The 19,186-nt window shown below is 36.1% G+C and overlaps 1 protein-coding gene across 1 annotated transcript in view; it reads left to right on the top strand.

Annotated features, from left to right (window-relative positions):
• ABCD3 (ATP binding cassette subfamily D member 3) overlaps window positions 1–19,186 on the top strand; it is an 87,059-nt gene that overhangs the window by 6,245 nt on the left and 61,628 nt on the right. The window contains exon 2 of the mRNA XM_036766404.1: window positions 16,938–16,974. Within this exon, the coding sequence (XP_036622299.1) occupies window positions 16,938–16,974 (37 nt within the window). The remainder of the gene's footprint in view (window positions 1–16,937; window positions 16,975–19,186) is intronic.

The following is a 19,186-nucleotide window of genomic DNA, read 5'->3' as shown; positions in this document are numbered from 1 at the left end:
TTGGACACATTATCAAATTTTGATCATTGTATCTGATATTTTTGACTAGTTCATAGGCTTTAGAGTCGGGAAGGACCTTAGAGGCTCTCTAATCCATTTTCCTAATTTTCATTTTTTGTCACTAGGCAGGTTTCAGTCTGAATGGGGAAGGGAGGTATTTAAAATTATTGTGGTATAAAGGCAAAAGTCATTAATAAAATATTCTTTAAATTGAATTGATTAGTTTTTATATCACCTTCACTTCTAAATGTATTTCTCCTTCTCCCCAAGATCCAGGTTTTATAACAAAGAATAGAAAAAGAATAAATGAAGACTGTTCAGTGCTAACCAGTATCTTGGTACAGTGGAAAGAACACTATCTCTGAAGGCAAGATGTGGGTTCAGATTGTAACTCTGACATTTACCACCTCTCTGGTTGTATGGAGGAGGCAGCCAGATGGCTCTGTAGATAGAGCAACAGCATGTCCATGGTTGAGTGGACAAGTTACTAAATCTCCTTGCATCTCAGTTTCCTTTCCTTATATTCCTTAAATGAAAAGGTTGGACCTAGATAGTCTGAGGTCTCTTTCAGCTCTAGAACTACGAACCAGTGACACCAGCTGAATCTTGCCACAGTTGTAGTTCATCACTTTTTCCATCAGCTGCTCTGCTTGGTTTCTGTCCCAGGAATATCATGCTCTCTGCAGGATCAAGCTGATCACTTGAAATCTCAGATTGACCCAACTTTGATGCTTAACACCTCAGCACCCTCAGTCGCCTCTCCGCTCTGATTGGAGGGTAGGAGCGCAGAGCAATAAATTCCCAAACGCTTTTTATAAAGGGCTCAGCACTTTGGTTTCAGTTCCATGGACATCATGTATTTCTCTGCACTGGGTACTTTCCACTTCCTTACTACTCATGCACTCCAATACTCCTTGCATTCTGGGTTATCAAAAAGAGAAGAAGATGTGGAGAGGCAGATTTTGGATACATGCAAAGATAAATTTTATAACAACTACAACTGTTAGCTTTGGTTGTTAATGTCTTAAAGTGGTAGACTACCTCAGAATATGATGGTCTTCTCTTTACTGGAGGTCTTAAAGCACTTCTGGTGATGACTTGTTGCTTTGTAGAATGAATGTGAAGATGCTTATTCGGATAGGAATTGAATGAGATAGCTCCAACTCCATCTGTGAGTAATTGAGAGTTTAAAAGTATTTCAGTAATTTAAGGAACTATAATTTTGTAACTGGGGTGGGGTTGCCTCTAGTAAATACCTGAGCTGAGTTTTGGACTCTTAAGTCCTTTGACTTACTTAATGAACTTTCTACTGTATATTGTTGAATAGGTGCAGAGACTGAAACTAGAAAGTAGTAGAGTGGGGAGAAGAGCTCAGGACTTTTGACTTGGAGAATCCTCTTCCCATGACCTCACTAAGACCACACACTTTGTCAGAGATTATATTTCTAGTGTTAGAAATAATCTAGGCAATATAGGAATGAAAACATCATTTTGAACAAGGAAAACACTAGATGTGTCAAAAAATATATGCATCTAAGAACCTTGGAGAAAAGAGAAAGGAATAGAATGGCTTGAGTTAATATTAGAGGTTTAGGGAATAAGATTCCTTTATACATAGAGGAAAGGGGCAGGGTGAGAGTATTGAAGTCTTGCCAGACATGTGTTTGTTAGGACAGGGCCCATTCTAGCTTCTGGAAGAAGCATCTAGGGAAGACAAAGGCTCTTCTGCCTCCAGCGTGTCTAGGAGATAGGTCTCTAGTAGCTACTTGTCATCAGGTGAGAATCCAGTGTATCCATATTTCTGACAGGAAATAGAATCCCCATTTGGCAGATAATGACTAAAATACTGATATTCATTGCTTTCAGTTAACTTATGTCCTATACAGCATGCAATTAGTAACATTTACAGCACTCATCACAATTTCGCTTTCTTTTAGTAAAATAAATTTTGGGTAATGAATTTGATAAACTTAAATCAAGTTGTTTCTACCTATGATTTTTATAACATTCCAGAGTATCTCCTATTTAGGGAGAATTGTAGGCACAGGGACAGGAACTGCATCTGAGAAGTTAAATTACTTGTTATATGGTCAGATCAGTAGAGAATTAATATTGTTAAATTACCCCTTTCACAAATATTTGAGTAACTTTTATGTATGTATGCTGAATGTTTTGGTGTTAAAACCCTCAACTTTTTTCAGTCTAGAGCTTACAGCTAGAACATTCATGGCAGTATACTTGTACTTCACTTTATTTGGGAGACATTAGATACATAAATGTGAGTTATTAAGTTTTAAAAATTATTTTCTTCACAACAACCCTGTGAAGTAGGAATTACAAGTATTTTACAGATGAGGAAACTGAGGTATAGAAAGGTTGAATTACTTGTCTACAGTCAATATAGCTGAAAGGTCTGAATCTGGTCTTCTGCCTTCAGGCATACTTGTTTTCTCCATTTTCCACTGCTACTCAGACCTGTTCCTAAGTTGTAAATGTTGAAGGGGGAGATAAGATATGTATGCAGATATCTATGATACTCTGATAAGTGTGGAAGAGAGATACAGGTGTAATGCTGTGTTAGTTGAAAATGAAGAGATCGCTTCTGACTTTAAGAAATATTTCATGGAGCAAGTAGCATTTGAACTGAATTTTGAAAGAGGAATTAATGGATGGAATTAGAGTAGGTTATTATGTAGATGGAGGAGAGAAGCCGTCTCCAAGAAATCTGGAATTTATCTGTCCTTCCTCAGATTTTTCCTAGCACTTTGAACCTCTTTTTCATACTTCTCACATTCGTATTTGTAATCAATTTAGCAAGATTAAATTTTGTTTCAGGTAAAAGCTTGGAGGTTATAATTTTCCAGCCTAAACTCTTTCTTGTGTTCAATTCTGGGCCCAATTTATTGTCCATCTGCAGTGTCTAATATGTATGCATTAATGGAACAGTTCTATAATCTGAAAAACAGGATTTTTTTATCTAGTTGGTTTTTCCTATAAGGTTAGTTTTAAGCCAAAATCTTTTTAGTGATTTTAAATCAGTGTTTCAAGGCTTGATGAAGTCAACACAATGTCGTCATCTCTGTTTGGCATTCAAAACCCTTCATAACCTTGCCCCCTCCTGCCTTTCCAGTCTTCTTACTCCCCAGCAAGTACGCTTTGATCCAGTGACACTGGCCCTTTGGCTGTTCTATGAACAAGACACTCCATCTCTCAGCTCTGGACATTTTTTCTGTCTGTCTCCCAGGCCTGGAATGCTTCCCTCCTCTTCTCCAACTACTGATCTCCCTGGGTTCCTTTAAGTCCTAACTAAAATTCCACCTTGTACAGGAAGCCTTCCTTAATCCCTCTTAATTCCAGTGCTTCCCCTCTTTTAATTATTTACTATTTATCCTATATATATTTGTATATATTTCTTGGCATGCTATCTTCCCCCATTTTATCGTAAGTTTCTCGAGGGCAGGGACTGTCTTTTGCCTCTCATTGTATCCCCAGTGCTTAGCACAGTACTTGGCATGTATTAGATGCTTAATAAATCTTTATTGATTGACTGTTAAATGGATTGTATGTAGAGGATTAAGGTGAGGGAAGAATTAAGGGAAACAAGGTTGAAAACCTGGGTGACTAAAAGGTTGGGGGTGCCTTCATCCAAAATGGGGAAGGTTGGATGAGAAATGGTTTTAGGATGAAGAAAACAAGGTTGTTTTTGGTCATATTGAAATTTACATGGAACAGTTAGTCAAGTCTGAAATCATTAAATGAGTAGGTTTAGGAGGCATCAGTAGAGAGCAGTAATAGTTGAACTCATGGGAGCTGATTAGTTTACTGAAGGAGAGAGTATGGAGAGAAAAGGACTCTTGGGGGGCAGGGTGGGGGGGAAATGATTTACATGATGATCCAGTAAAAGCAATTGGAAAGGAGCCGTCATCCAGGTTGGAGGGGAGATAGCAGAATCACATAAGCTAAGAGAGCAGAGAATTATCTGAGAAAATAGTTATTAGTGTCAAAAAGAGGCAGAGAGGTCAAGTAAAAAGATCCAAGAGAAGGCCATTGTATTTAGCAGTTAATAGATCATTGGTAGCCTTACACTATTTCATTCATGTAATTTGGTCGGAAGCCAGATTGTGTGGCTTTGAAAAGTGACTGGTGGGTTAGAAAATTGAAGTTGGGTTATAAAAAGAAGAGATAGGATGATAGCTTTGAAGGAATGTCTCTTCCTATTTTTTTTTTTTAACAAATCCAGCGTCAGAGATCTATATGACAAGAAAAGGTGTATATCTTGTGGTGTGAGTGAAGGCTAATTGATGGACAGCCTGTGTACTTCATTGGTATGCAAACAATATTAAGAAAAGTAGAGGAAGGCTCCAAGTACATTGATTTGACTATTTCTGGAGGATTTATGGGAAGGCATCGACAAGTCACACAAGATGAAAAGGTACAGATAGATGACGATCTGCCTCATCGAGTAGTAGCATCAGTGAGATCATAGTTATTTGACTAGGTTGGCTTGGAGCTGTAATTACATGAGGTGCTTTCTCTTTAATCTTCCCTTCTACTTCATTGGTAAATTTTCATCATTGCTTTAATTTGTCAGCCGTACTACACGTAAATTGCTGGACTCTCACATCAGTCACTGCTCATTTTCTATTGCTAACCCAGACAAACTAATTTTTTTTGGATGTTCAGTGCTTCTTATATCCAGCCTTTTCCAACTTTCTTCTTCATAACAAAATTATGAGTCTTTTGAGTATTGTTACATGCCTTTGAACTATTTCCTTAATCCTGAATCATTTCCCAACATGTTTCTGGCCATCCTTTCTTAGATCTCGTTTTATACTTAAGAACCTGAGTACCAAGGGATATGTGTATAAACTGCATTAAAAACATTTTTTAGCACAGTGGCTGAAACAGTATGTGTTTAATAAATGTTTGCTGAATTGAGTTAGTGACCTTTGTATTTTCCTTTGTTTTTATAGACAGCTTGTATTAAAATTTTTATAGTGATCGTTTAGCATTGGTACTGCCAGAATTCCATATATTTTAGTCATGAATGAATAAATAAAGCATTTAAACACTTACTGTGTGTAAGGCACTATGCTAAGTGCTGGGGATTCACATAGAAAAGTAAGGCCCTCTCAAAGGGCTACATTCTAATGGAGAAGACAATACACATCAAAGTTTTCAATAGCAAGTCAGTTGGAAATGACATCAAAACAGATGTGAATGTCTCTTCTTTAATGTCATTATTATCATTATTTAAATATTGTTCTTAAATAGTATTAATATGAATATCACTAATATTATTCCCAGGCCTCTTGGGTAAAGGATCATGGGCTATCTCAATCACTGTCTGAGAGGAGTTGGTGGTCAAGGTGGTAGTGGTGGTTTGACTTGTCTGGCACATTCTTCCTTTTTCCTCTCTTTCAGGGTGCCTTGCTGCTTCATCTTGCCAGGGGTGGGGAACCCGCTGTCATGAGGCTACATGTGGCCTTCTAGGGCCTTGGGTGCAGCCTTTTGACTGAGTCCAAGTTTTACAGAGCAAATCCTTTTATTAAGGAGATTTGTTCTGTGAAGTTTGGATTCAGTCAAAGCGCTGCACTTGAGGATCTAGAGGGCCACAGGTTCCCCACCTCTGAGCTAGGCTGACTTGCCTACCCTTATTTGTGGTAGTTGGTTTCCATCTTAATTCATCTTTGACTCCCAGTTTCCAGGTATTAGTTTGGAACTTAAGAGAAGTTAATGAAGTGCCTATTTGTAATGAGTTGCAGCATTCTTAGTTTTTAATATTGCTCTGAAAGTTATCTACATCTTTATATATTTTTATCTTCCTCTATTTAATTTCTAACCCGTTGTTTAGCTTCATAAATAAGTTGAATGTGTATGATCTAGTAACTGAAAAATGTTATATCTCCAGAAGTTTATGTTGTTAGAAAGTTTTATTTACTTGAAATATTTTGGGTTGGAATTTGGTGCTACATTCTAACTATCAATTTTGCCTTTTTTCTTTGGTCATTCTACCAATCTTGAGTAGAAAATCATGGTATTCCTCTCTCCTTTTGAAACAGTAACTGCTCTTGGCAGAACAAACTTTTGTTCATGCCAAGACAGACAGAGGATTAAATTAAAGGATCAGATGGCTGCTTACCACTGACTACAGGGAAGTCATTTCTTTTACCTTCCCTTGGTTGTTAGCATAGAGTTTTATATTTGGTAAATATTCAGCATAAATATTTAATATTTGTTGAATGAAGAGCCCATAAGGGCTTCTTTACATGTGACCAGCTACTAATTGACTATGAACTGAGTTGTTATTATTTAAAGCAAGAATTAATACAGAATTTTGTGCTAAATTAAATTCACAGAGGATTGCAATATCATAGGTTAGAGCTGGAAGAGACCTTAGACTTCATTTACTCTAGCCTCTCCTCATTTTACAAATGATGAAACTGAGTCCCAGAGAAAGGAATTAACCTTTGCTGCATTTCACTAGTAGTTAATGGCAGATCTGGGATTTGAACCCTGGTGCTCTGATTCTACATCCATAAATCTTTCTCCTGCACCTTGTTAAAAGAAGCTTATATGGATGGGATAATGTCAGGAATAAGAGTTTTTATTAGTACAAAAAATTTAAGGTAGGCATAGAGTTCCTAATACACAAAGTATTTTCCATCTCAGAGTATTAGAAAGATGTTGAAAGGTAAGAAATTTGGTTCATTTAGATAGTTAACTATGAAGAGAATTCATAGTTTGAGAGAGAAAAGTTTTGAACAAATTATGAACATGAGTCAGGTTCGTTGAAGATTGTCATGCAGTTTGAGTGATAAATTTCAAAGAGTTGATAGGGGAGCCAGACAATGTATGCACGTCTAAGGAATCATGGCATCTGATGGAGATATTTTAGATAAAAACAAAGCATTAAATTCTGATGGTTCATCTCATTCTATGAATATTGGCAAAGATGAAAAAAGATGTGAACAATAATAGCTTGAGGGGTTGTGGGAAGACAGTCCTATAAAGCACTGTTGTAGAACTGCAGTGGTCCCACCATATTTGATTTTCATCTTGGAATTATGCAAGAAGAGTGACTAAGCTGTCTATACTTTTTGGCTTGGCAATCAGTCAGTAACAGTTCATTAAACTTCTGTTATCCAGACTCAGCAATCCCACTAGTAGGCATTTAACCCTAAGGAAGTAAAAAAAAAAATTGAATCAAAAGCCTAATAATGCTAGTAGCTAACATTTATATTGTGATTTAAGGTTTGCAAATTGCTTTACGTATTCTCTCATTTAATCCTCTTGACAACTCAGTAATGTAGGTCTGTTGGGGCAGGTCTAATGCCAGCACTCTTTTAGTTCAGGTTTCACTTGGATCAGATGAGACACTTGTAAGTCAATGAATAGTTAAATAGTTTCCTTTGCCCTAACACAGCAAGGATATGCAACAAAGATAAAGTGGCATTCAGCATCTGTAGAGGAAGGCTTGGTGTGGGTTCTGGTCTGGTCAGGTCAGCAGGGCAAAATATAGTGAATTTAATGGTCTTCAGGCCTTTTTATTGTCCTTAGATGACCAGAAGGAAGGAGTCAAGGGGATAATCAGGTCTCAGGGATAGCTTTACTGCCTTTTAGGCCAGAAAAACAAGGAACCCTAGTTCTATCACAAAGTGCTATTCTCATTTTGCACATAAGGAGAGAGAATAGTTAAGTGCTTGCCCAAGGTCTATATGAATAATACTAATGACTGGGCTAGTAAATGTCTACAGCAGTATTCAAACTCATTTTTTCATGCTGCCTTCAACATATATCGAAACAATCATAGTAGCTCTTTGTGATAGGAAAGTACTGTTAACTAAGTGGGTGCCTATGAGTTGAGGAGTTGCTGAAAAAACTGGTATATGAATAAACTTATTTTTGAGAAAATACTATGAAAATTTAGGGAATGTGGAAATATTTTTTATGAACTGATGCAGAGGAAAATAAACAGAACTGAGAAGATATGTACAAGGATATATATTGTATATGACAGTGTAAGTTAAAACATCACCAAAAAGAGATTGAATTTCTGAGTAACGGGAAAATAAAAGAAAACAGTGAAGTACTGGAGAAGAAGAGATAGTAAAATATATCTCCTTCCTCACAGTAAGTAAAGAGTAAGTAAAGAGTGAGTAAAGAGGTTAGGATAGAATGATACATTGTCAGACAAGATTTCTATTATCAGAGAGAGTGTCCTTAATTGCTTCCCTTTGTCACAAAGGAGAATTTTTAGTGTGGGGAAGGGTGGGCGTGGTAGTGGTGGTGGTAGGTTACTATGAAGCAAAGACAAGGGTATCAATAAAATGTATTTAAAAAAAAAAACTGCCAAGTATCAAAGTCTGCAGGAGAAACAACATCTTTGAAACTTAGAACAGGTGGCGTGGTATAGTGGAAAGAACCCTGGAATGGGCACCAATCACTGTGTCTCTTTAGAAGCACATCGGTGTGAGTTCTGGCTCTAGCACTTACTAATTGGGTGGCTTTGTACTTCTTTGAGTCAATTTCCTTATCCTATAAACTGTATATAATGTGCCTAGGTTCTTTTCAGAAAAGTGCTTTGTAAACTGTAAAAGGCTGTGTAAAATATGAGCTATTAGTATGGCTGAAAATCACATGTGAATGCTGTGTTACTTTTTTTTCTTTGACGTTGAAATCATTCACAAGGGCAGTCATATTACTTATGTATCAGTTCTGAGGTATTTGAGAAAATCTAATTTAAAAGCCACGAATTGTGGTTCACTGATTGCTTTCTTCATTGTTGATTTTGCTTTGGGTCACACTACTGAATCTATGTTTTGTGAAAATTTCTTTTTTAAACCAGAAAACATATCACTGAGTTTGGTTACCCATCTTATTCATCAAATTTGACTCTAAATTACTTTTGGCCTTTTCCTAAAACCAAATTCACCTCCACAGGATGACAGTTTGTAAGGTACTTGACTACCGTAAGTGGTGTAACTATTAAATTATTTTTGGATATATAATTTAAGGTTTCAGAGTCTGTCCTGAACACAGATTCTTGCATGGTAGATACTTTAGTATCTCAGACTAGATTATGATACTTAATGGTTTATAAACTCTCAATTCAGAAAGCATTTATGAAGTGCCAACTATGTGCCAGGCATTGTGCTAGGTGCGTGGAGTACAGAGACAGAGTCCCTACTTGACCTGAAGAACACTTTCCTGGGGGGTGGAGATGAACAAGTTGTACACAGATAAATATATACAAATAGACATTTCTTTGATTCAGCATAACACTAACAATTGAAGAGGGCTGTGGAATCAGGAAAACTCTTGTAGGAGGCCTTGTTGTAGTTGCAAAATGAACCTTGAAAGAAACTAGGACTTCCATGGAAGGTGAAGGAGAGCATTCCAGGTATTAGGGGAAGAGAGCTTACACAGAGGCACAGAAAAGGGATCACAGTACTCTAGAAATATTCATAATTATACCAGTGAGGTTTTTTTTTTTAACTTTTGAGAAGCTCTTAAAACCTGGAAAATGTGCACTTATATAAGCCATTCTTGTAATAGAAAACATAATACACTAAAAATACACCATAAACTTGTAATGTGGCCCCGTTGAGACTTCTGTATTGCAAGACATCGTAATAGGTGACATTTCTTATAATAAGGTCTGTTTTGAAAGATTTTAATGAAAATTTTGAAGGTCGGGATGGAGTCCCATCATATAAACTCTTATTCTGATGGGGTAGATTGTAGAGGTTTTCCATAATCCCACTCTATTACTCAGTATACTAATTTCCAAAGTCTGCGTTCACTGGCAAGAAATAGGAGTTGTCCTTGTGGATCCTGACACAATGATTTTTGCTACTTGACATGCTGCTGCCATTGTAGCAAGTTACCTTGATTTGGCTGAGGTTAGTACGCAGGGTTAGTGAAATTTTTTGCTTTTCTGTTAAGTTATTTAAAGGTGCTGTAGTAGGAAGCTACAATAGATTCAGTATAAGGAAATCTGTTATCCTAGTTTTCAGGGTTATTTGTCAGGGTCCATGACCTCTGACATAGACGTGTAGGAGAGAATAGTGAAGGCTTCAGAGTGTATTATCAAAGGCTCACTTGTTGCTGATCTCATTAGAGTCGTTGTTGCCCGGTCAGTGTATTTTCTGTGCCTAAGGTCTCAGGTTGTAGAACAGTCCAGTGCACAATTCAGTTTACTTAAAATCTAGAATTTGCTTTTAGACCAGGCTGTTAGTTTTTCTTTAATCTTTCTGTTTCATTTATTAAAATTATAACTAATCCCATTTAATGCTGCACCAAGTTAATTATCCTTAAGTAACATTTAGCGCCTTTAATAAATTATTTTTCTTCTACTATTGACATAATTCTTCGTGTTGCTATCATTTAGCACAGTGCCTGGCACATAGTAACTGCTTAATAAACGTTTGTTGATTGATTGTTGGCAAATGCAGGAATTTTTATATTTTGTCCTAAAGACAACTGAAGCTTCTTCAGGGGAATGACATGGTCAGATCTGTGCTTAAAGAATATCTATTTTGGCAGCTATGTGAAGGATGGATTAAAGAGATGGAAAAGGCTCATTACAGAGTGACCACTTAAGAGATTATTACATGAGTCTAGGAGTGAGAAAATAAACTACCTACTGAACTAGGTCATTATGATATGAATAAGTTGAAAAGGATGAATGTGAAAGATGTGAAGGTAGAATCCACAAGGCATGGCAACTTACTGGATGTACGGTTAGAGTTTTGATTATACTTCTAGGTTATGAGCCTGAGTGACTGACTGAAAGAGTGTAAGTGCCCTTGACAGAGGAAGCGAAGTTAGGATAAGGTGGTTGTTGTTTAGACATGAGTTGTGTCCAACTCTTTGTGACCCCTTTTGGATTTTTCTTGGCAGAGATACTGGAGTGGTTTCTCCAGCTCATTTTACTAATGAGGAAACTGAGGCAAACAAGGTTAATGACTTGCCTAGGGTCACAAAACTAGTAAGTGTCTGAAGCCAGATTTAAACTCAGGAAGGTGAGTCTTCCTGACTCCAGGTCTGGCACTCTTTCCACTGTGCCACCTGGCTGCCCCAGGATAAGGAGGTCTGGATTTTGGTAGAAAGACAGCGAGTTCTGTTTTGGATATATTGAGTTTGAGATGCTTGAGGAGCATATAGATGGAGTTGTCTAACAAACAATTGGAGATGTGGGGCTGGAACTAAGGAGAAAAATGCAGGCTGGAAATACAGATTTCAGTGAATCTGCATAGGGCACTATGTAAAGCACTGGTAAGAAATGGGGAAAAAAGAAGTATAAGACATCTCTGTTCTCAAAGCTTATATTTTTTTAATTCTTTCATCAATTTGGCAGAGTATTAATTTGTCTTTTATCTCAAGTACCAGAAACTGTTCACCTTATATTGGCAAAAACATGGGTGCAGTTGGCATTATGACATTAAGCCCACCAAGTGTTTGAATTTGTTTGACCTATCGTTATAATGCCAGCAGTTAAGTTTAATCTCTCTAATCTTTTTAAATCAATGGACCTGAGTAACACTAGGAGTGAACAGATGACTCGTAAGTTTATGATGGGACCCAGTGTTCATTTCCTATCTCAAATTGTGTTATGAAACTGTGGTAATTTGAAGGTGCACAACTGGAAGCCAGAGAGTTAAGGAGAGGTTGAGAATGAAACGGATTCATGGAAGATAGGCTGGGATCAGGGGAGGTGTGTAATGCAGTGTCTAAAAAAGTGTGCAAAAGGTTATAGCTAAAATGAACATTGAGGCACCTAGGTGGTGCAGTGGATAGAGTGCTGGGCATAGAGTCAGGAGGACTCTTCTGAAGTTCAAATTTGGCCTCAGACACTTACTACCTCTGTTAACCTGGACAGGTCACTTAACCCTGTTTGCTACAGTTTCTCATCTGTAGAAAAAAAAATGAGGTGGGGAAGGAAATAGTAACCCACTCTGGTATCTTTGCCAATAAGACCCCAAAAGGGGTCACAAAGAGTTGGATATGACTGAAAAATGATAAATAACAACAAAATGAACTTTTGGGAACTAGGAGGTATACACAAGTCATGGTTAAGATAGAACACTGAGGCCCAGACTTTGGGCCCTGGAATTGATGGAAAAACATGAAACCAAGATGGAGTAGCAGGACAGCAAGGCAAGTTAGCCAGGTAGGAACCAGCAGTCACTCAAAAGTAAATGTTTGACACGGTGGTGGACAAACCGTATGTGAAAAGTTCAAGTGAATTCAGTCCCCATCTCTGACTAGATAGGCTTGCTGAGCTTCACTTTCCTTAATTGCTAAATCAAGATAATAGTGATCAGTGTCCTAATCCTGAAAGGGTTATTGTGATGCAAATGTTTAGGAAAAGCTCTGAGGCATAGTGTAAATAGATGGATTTGTAGTCAGCAGCTTGGGTGCCTTTGACACTTGGCTATGTGACCACCTGCAAATCACTTAAACTTTTTAATCCTCAGTTTTATTATCCATAAAATGTTATTTACACACACACACACACACACACACACGCAGAATTGTCTACCTCACAGAGTGGTTCTATTAATCAAATGAGATAAAATCTGGAAAAAAGTGCTTTGTAAACCTTAAAATGTTTCATAGAAGTTACTGTTGTAATCCTGAAACTATTAGTGTGATATAATGGCTTTGCAATTTGGGGAAGCATGGGACGAGAATATTTTGATAATTTTGTATGTTCTTCCATCTTTTATCTTTATAATTAATGTAAAATAATTTCAGGCTCTAGAGTGAGAGGAGGCACTGGTACTGTTTTACCTTGAGATGGAAAATGATTAGATTCTCTAAATGAGGATTAAGAAAATATGTCCCATTTCTGTTAGCCTAAGTTCTCTGACATTTTAGGTCAGCCAGTAGTGAGGAGCTCCTGGGTGAGACCATTGAGCTTCAGGAAAAGAGATCTTTAGTGTAGAACAGTGGTATCCAAACTTTTCAAACAACAAATGTTGGGCCCCGCAGATAAACCTTTTCATAAAGCAGTCTACACAAATAATTTTCTTAGGTCACATTTTATTCAAATAGGGTTAAGAATTTATTATATTAGATGTAATATAATTTATTACATCATTACATAATATTACATATCACATAAACAACTCTTAAATATCAACATGCTAAGTTACTGACAAAATCTTTACAATTTTTATGTTCATAACAAAATATTAACTATTTAATGTAATGGGTTGACTTGGTTTTTTGGGCACAGAGTTTCTTGAAACAGATCGTTAATATTGTTGATGGTATTCTTTTTCAAACAATAATCAGAATTTATAACAACAACATAATATGTGTCAGCAGAAAAAACTTGCTATGTACAAAGTAGATATTACAAATAGTAAAGAATGTGTACAGTTTTATCTGTTAAACCAGATATATCTTTATCTACTTATAGCCAAAATGTAATAAGATTTGAGGGTTGCATACTATCACAGGACAAGTCTGTTAACTATTCCTATTCAGATGAAGTAAGACCAAATGAATCGTATTTGGGTAGTTGGGTTTTGTATCTATTTATATTTAGATATTTCTAGGTCTTTAAAATAAAATGAGAATTATTTTTATATCTTGTCAAATGATCAGTAAGTTCTTCCATTTTGTCCAACGAGTAGAAATTGTTAAAATCAGAAAAATAAAATAGCATGTGATAAAATTATTCTCTATAGCTCTATTTTTTTTCATTTCAGGATCACAGCATAAATTTTGAGGACCTTGCATTGATTTATTTAAAATATTTAGTATCTTAAAAATATTTATCAAACACATTTCAAAAGGATTTTTTTTTAATAAAATGAATTTGCTTCATCTTTATCATTATCGCTTTAAAAAAATGGCAGTTTCTTCTTTTACTTCAGTGTTCTCTGAACTATTTTGGCCTGAGAAAGTCATTGTGTTTCACGATAATATAAAAGTGCCCTATACTTTGCCACTATGTTGTCATGCAGTTTTCAAAAGAACCTTTCTTTTAATGGGCTCTTCATTAATAAAGTTGATTGTGCTTGTAACAACTGGAAAAATTGTATCTTTTCACTTTTATTTCTCGGCATAAGTGATTGTGAAACATGTCAGGCATTCAGATTTCGTGAAGGCCCACATTTTAACTAGTGTTTATCGATCTATGTTTTATACTGATTTAGTTTGAGTTCTCAGTGCACAGTCTAGTACAGTTCTGCCACATCATCATTTTTGTTTAAAAAAAAACTATCAGTTATTTTGAAGATTTATTTTGCAGTGGCACTGTCATCAATAAATTTACATAGTAACATATTCATTTAGCCATTATACATATGTAAACAAAGGAACTTTTTATATCTGTTTTAGTACAAAATAGGAAGATTTTAGTTTCTCATTTAATTTGTAGCAGATGTCTTCAGATTTACGCGTGATACTGCTTCCTACCATGATGTCTGCTACCAGGCGTTGTTTCTACCTCATCAGTTACTAGCTGCAGGTAGCTCCAATAAACAATTTTTATATTTAGCAATTCTGTAAGCACCTTTAGACAATGTAGGAAGTTCTTTTGATATCACAGGGCATGATTTTTGAAGTTGATTTTTGCTTATTTAAAACTATCTTATTTTCTCTGGAAGAAAAATCTCTTGGCCTATGAGTATATTCTTCATGTACACTTTCAAGAAGACATTTCAATTAATTAGGTTTCATGATTCTCGGATAAAACATTTTTAAAAAGCAGACGTGGCAGTTTTCCCATTTTTGTCGTAAATATAGTTGATTATATTTCCTGGATTTGGGCTTTTTACTCTTGTTTTGATATTTTGATGATTTATGCTATCTTTATTGTCCTTGTTTTACTTTCAACTACTTTAGTGGATTGGAGATAGATTTTAATTTTATTTTAGAAAACTTCAAACAAATGTCTTTCTCATATTTCAGTTTTCTAAAGTTGCATTTTTTTTTGGAAACGAGCTCATATTATATTTGTCAAAATAAACAACATTGGGAAATGTGATAGATATTATGGTACTTTAAATTTATAGACAGTTTTTAAAATTTGGAGTTCATACACTTCATGTTCAAATGCAGCAGGCAATATGAAGATACAATTCATTTCATGTTTTGGGCCTACTACACCAACTAATAGTTATGGTTGTCTGATCATACCCCAGTTGAGATTTCACCCAACTAAATCAGATTTGAACTTGTTTATGTATGACATATTGTTGGCAAAGAACCACATTAGTCTTGCTTTTGTTGGCAGTGATTTACTGTTTACATTGAAAAAAGTGGATATGTCTAAAAAGGAATTTCATGGAAAAAAAGATAATATTAGAACCTCATCATCCCCTACCCTTATTTTGTCAGCATAATCAGAAGTAACAAAACCATCATTTTTTTTTAGTGATCAAGGAGTATGGTAGCTTCTACTTAGGTTCTTTCAGGTTCATCCATCAGCCAATGTTGTGACCACATTGTATGAAGAGAGCTTTGGAAACTCAGATTTATCTTTGTAGTCAAAATATGTTTCATTCAGCTGAGATGGCTCTATAAGGAAGAGAAATATCAACCTTGTTTACAACATATTCTGGCTTTCTCAGTTCTTCATTTCTGCAGTTTCTGCTGGTATTTGCTATTGTGGCTCTTGTGGAAGGACAGAAATAAGAGTACCACCAGCTGTTTGTTGGCAACACCTGTTTAGACCCCTTTCCTGGGAACTGGAAATACAAATTTAGATAAGACAGTTCCTGCTGTCAAAGAATTTACAGTCTAATAGGAAAATAAGACAGCAACTTAGCTGTAACATTGTAAGTGTATTTTTTTGTGAAGTCTGAAAGGAAGTGTTACCAACCAGGAAGGTTGGGAAGGCTTCTTAGATTTTGAGTTGGGCATTGAAGTATGGGTAGTCACTCCCTGAGTGAATTGGGGTAGGGAGGGCATTCCCTGAGTGAATTGGGATAGGGAGGGCATTCTAGGAAAAGGGAACATGTAAGCAATGGCAGGGAAGCAAGAAAATACAATATCCATTCATGTGTTCAGACTCTGAGTAGTAAATTTGTGGGAAAAGAGGGGAAATTCATATTCAGCATGTTAGTTTATTATTTGACATCTTTGGAGATAAGTAAAATAACATTTAAGATTTACAAAAATTCGGGTACAATATTAATGATTAACAAATTTTACCACAAAAAAATGAAACAAATATGCATAGTTAAGCAAAACAAATACATAGGCACATATACATATGTCTTCTTTTCAACTCTAAATCATGTTTTTGTAATGGATAGCTACATATATGTATATGTGTGTATGCATGTATGCATATGTACATATATATTTTAATTGGGATTGGAGGAGAGAAAAATATTTCTGTTTATTTAAAAAATTAGAGGTGGGAAGGGTGCTACAAATGCAAAAATGGTGCATACACTTTCAGAGGGCATCACTGTATTATTAGTTTTACTTAACAATTTTATGTTGTTAAAAGAGACTGCTTATGAATTAGATTTATCTGTAAATGTTTGTAAAAATAATCCACATCAGTATTTCAAAGAGATATAGAAAGATTTATATGAACTCATTTAGAGTGAAGTATGCAGAATCAGAAGAGTAATTTGTACTATATAACATTAATATTATAAAAGCAAAACATTTCAAAGTCTTTTCTAAACTAATGGTTGGGTGGGAGTGAGTGGGAGGGTGAGAGCATAGATTTCTATTAATTAAAAAAATAAAAATAGAGATGATTGGGTACTTCAGCTATGGAATGTTGCATGGACTTTCAGATAAGGTTATTGTAATGTTACTTTTGCTTAATTGTTTTACTTTGTTATAAGACACTTTGGGGGTGAAGATAATCTTTAAATGTTTTAAAAACAAAACAAATCAGTAAAATTTTAAAAAACCCAGTAAAGTAAACCATTCTTTTTTTTTTTCCTCTGCAGTAAGAAAAGTGGAAAACCACCATTACAGAGCAATGAGGTAATTCTTTAATATTTTCTTTGAGGTAACACTTATTAAGAAATTTTGAAATACAAGCATAAATTGATAGAACTCTAGAATTGAACCTGGTGTTCAACCAATGCAAGTTCCCTTCTAATATAGGAATCTCTGCAAACAGCATCCCTAACAAATGGCCATCTAGCTTGATTGTTTCTTGGACTTGTGAGGTGGAGGCATACTCTATTCTTGGATAGCTCAAATCGTTAGAAAGCTGTTCCCTAGGTTGAATTCAAGTCTGCCTCTCTGAATTGTACTTGCCCATATCAGTTCTGCACTCTGGAGCAACACAGCTAAATTATTATACTCCTTTTCCAGGTGGCAGTCATTTAAATATTTGATGACTGCATTCAAAGCTTCTTGACATTTGCAAATTTGATAAGTATGGCTTCTGTGTTTAACGGAACAAAATCAAGGACTTTACTGGAGAACTCTCTCCAGATTGATTTCAATCCATTTAATTCCTAGTCTTTCAGTTGAGCTATTCTGAATTCTCAAACTCAGTTTGTAATCCAGTTACTATCTTTCCATGCTGTCCGTGAGGATACCATGAGAATCCTTGTCAGATGACTTGTTCTTGAAAAACCTATGCTAGTTCTTAATGCTCACTAACCATCCCTTTAACATTATGTCTTGTGATTTTTACCAGAAATTGACATTGCTCTTGGGCATATAGTTTGAAGGATTTATCTTATTTTTTTTGTTGTTTTTTGGCAGGGCAATTGGGGTTAAATGACTTGTCCGAGGTCACACAGCTAGTACATGTGTCAAGTGTCTGAGGCTGGATTTGAACTCAGGTCCTCCTGACTCCAGGGCCAGTGCTCTACTCACTGCGCAACCTAGCTGCCCTGAAGGATTTATCTTATCCCAACTTTGGCTATACTGTCATTTTTAAGTCTTTAATACCTCTCACATTTCATTCTGTTTTGAAGCTCACTGACACCACCCAGTTCTGTCACATTCGTAATTCTTCAGTCTCCTCACATGTAGTTTTTCAAAATCCAGTGACTTGAACTCATTTAGGGCGGGTAAGTCCTCTTTTACCATCTCTACTTATTTTGACTTGTATTTTCTTGTTAGCCGATTTTATTCTCTCTTTTCCACCTTACTTTTTGGCAGAAGGAACATGAGTAAAGTAGGGGCTAAATAGTTTTTTCTTCCCCAGGGCCAATTATTATTTCCTGTTTGTTCCAAGAAAGGTTTCTATTTCTTGCTTAATCACCTCCTTTTACCTGGCATTTCTTTACTACTCATCTTCTTTTTTGGGGGGTGGGGTGGGGAGAGGCAATTGGGGTTAGGTGACTTGCCCAGGGTCACACAGCTAGTAAGTGTCTGAGCCTGGATTTCAGCTTAGGTCCTCCTGACTCCAGGGCTGGTACATTGCACCCCACCTAGCTGTCCTGCCCCTCCCCTTCCTTTTTTTTCTCTAGCCTTCTTTTTAAGCTTCAGTTCATTTGGGGTTTTAGCCTTTCTAACATTCTTACAGGATTATTCCAGTCTTTAACAGACATCTCCAGATATTTATCCTTGCATCCATCTTCTGTCTTCCATGTCTTTTTTAATTCTTAGTGGTTTCCCTATGAAATCATATAATTTTCTCTAAACAAGAATTTTTTTTAAAATTAGAATTATCATCGTTGAAAACCTCCAGTCTTCTCTGAGAGGATTTATCTGTTGTAGAATTGTAGGCTGTGATATAGTCCTTATCCTTGCTCTGCAGTCTTGGAAATATGTTCTCCAAAACTCTACAGCACAAATCAGACTAGCTTCATTAACTATGTTATATAAACAGTTATGTCTGCTGAGTGTAAAATACCTTTATTATTTAGGTTCCTGTGACCCTAAGAAAAAAACTGGTTGTCATAGTGAAAAAGGCAACTTGGAGTTGTTAGTAATTCGCCAATTTCTTCCTTCTAGCAGGACAGTCTATAATGTACTTCTGCTGTGTGTCTCCATGCTAGATGTTTATGGCCTATGTACATAATTGAAGGAAGTGCTAAATTTCAGTTAAAGATCAGTGAAAATTCATTTGTTTTTTTTTTCCCCATAAAAGTCTGTGGAACACTCCCTCCTCCCCCAGATCTATCAGGGGCCCTCCGATTAAGAACTCCTATTTTGGAAAAAGGTGAGCTTTGCCATATTCCAGTAATTCCACTAAATTTCAGTGATACCTATGAAGTTGTAGTTATCTTGG

The sequence above is a fragment of the Trichosurus vulpecula genome, chromosome 7, assembly GCF_011100635.1.
Source record: "Trichosurus vulpecula isolate mTriVul1 chromosome 7, mTriVul1.pri, whole genome shotgun sequence".
NCBI lineage: Eukaryota > Metazoa > Chordata > Mammalia > Diprotodontia > Phalangeridae > Trichosurus > Trichosurus vulpecula.
Note: the sequence above shows the minus strand (reverse complement) of the source record. Positions and strands in the feature narration are given on the sequence as shown.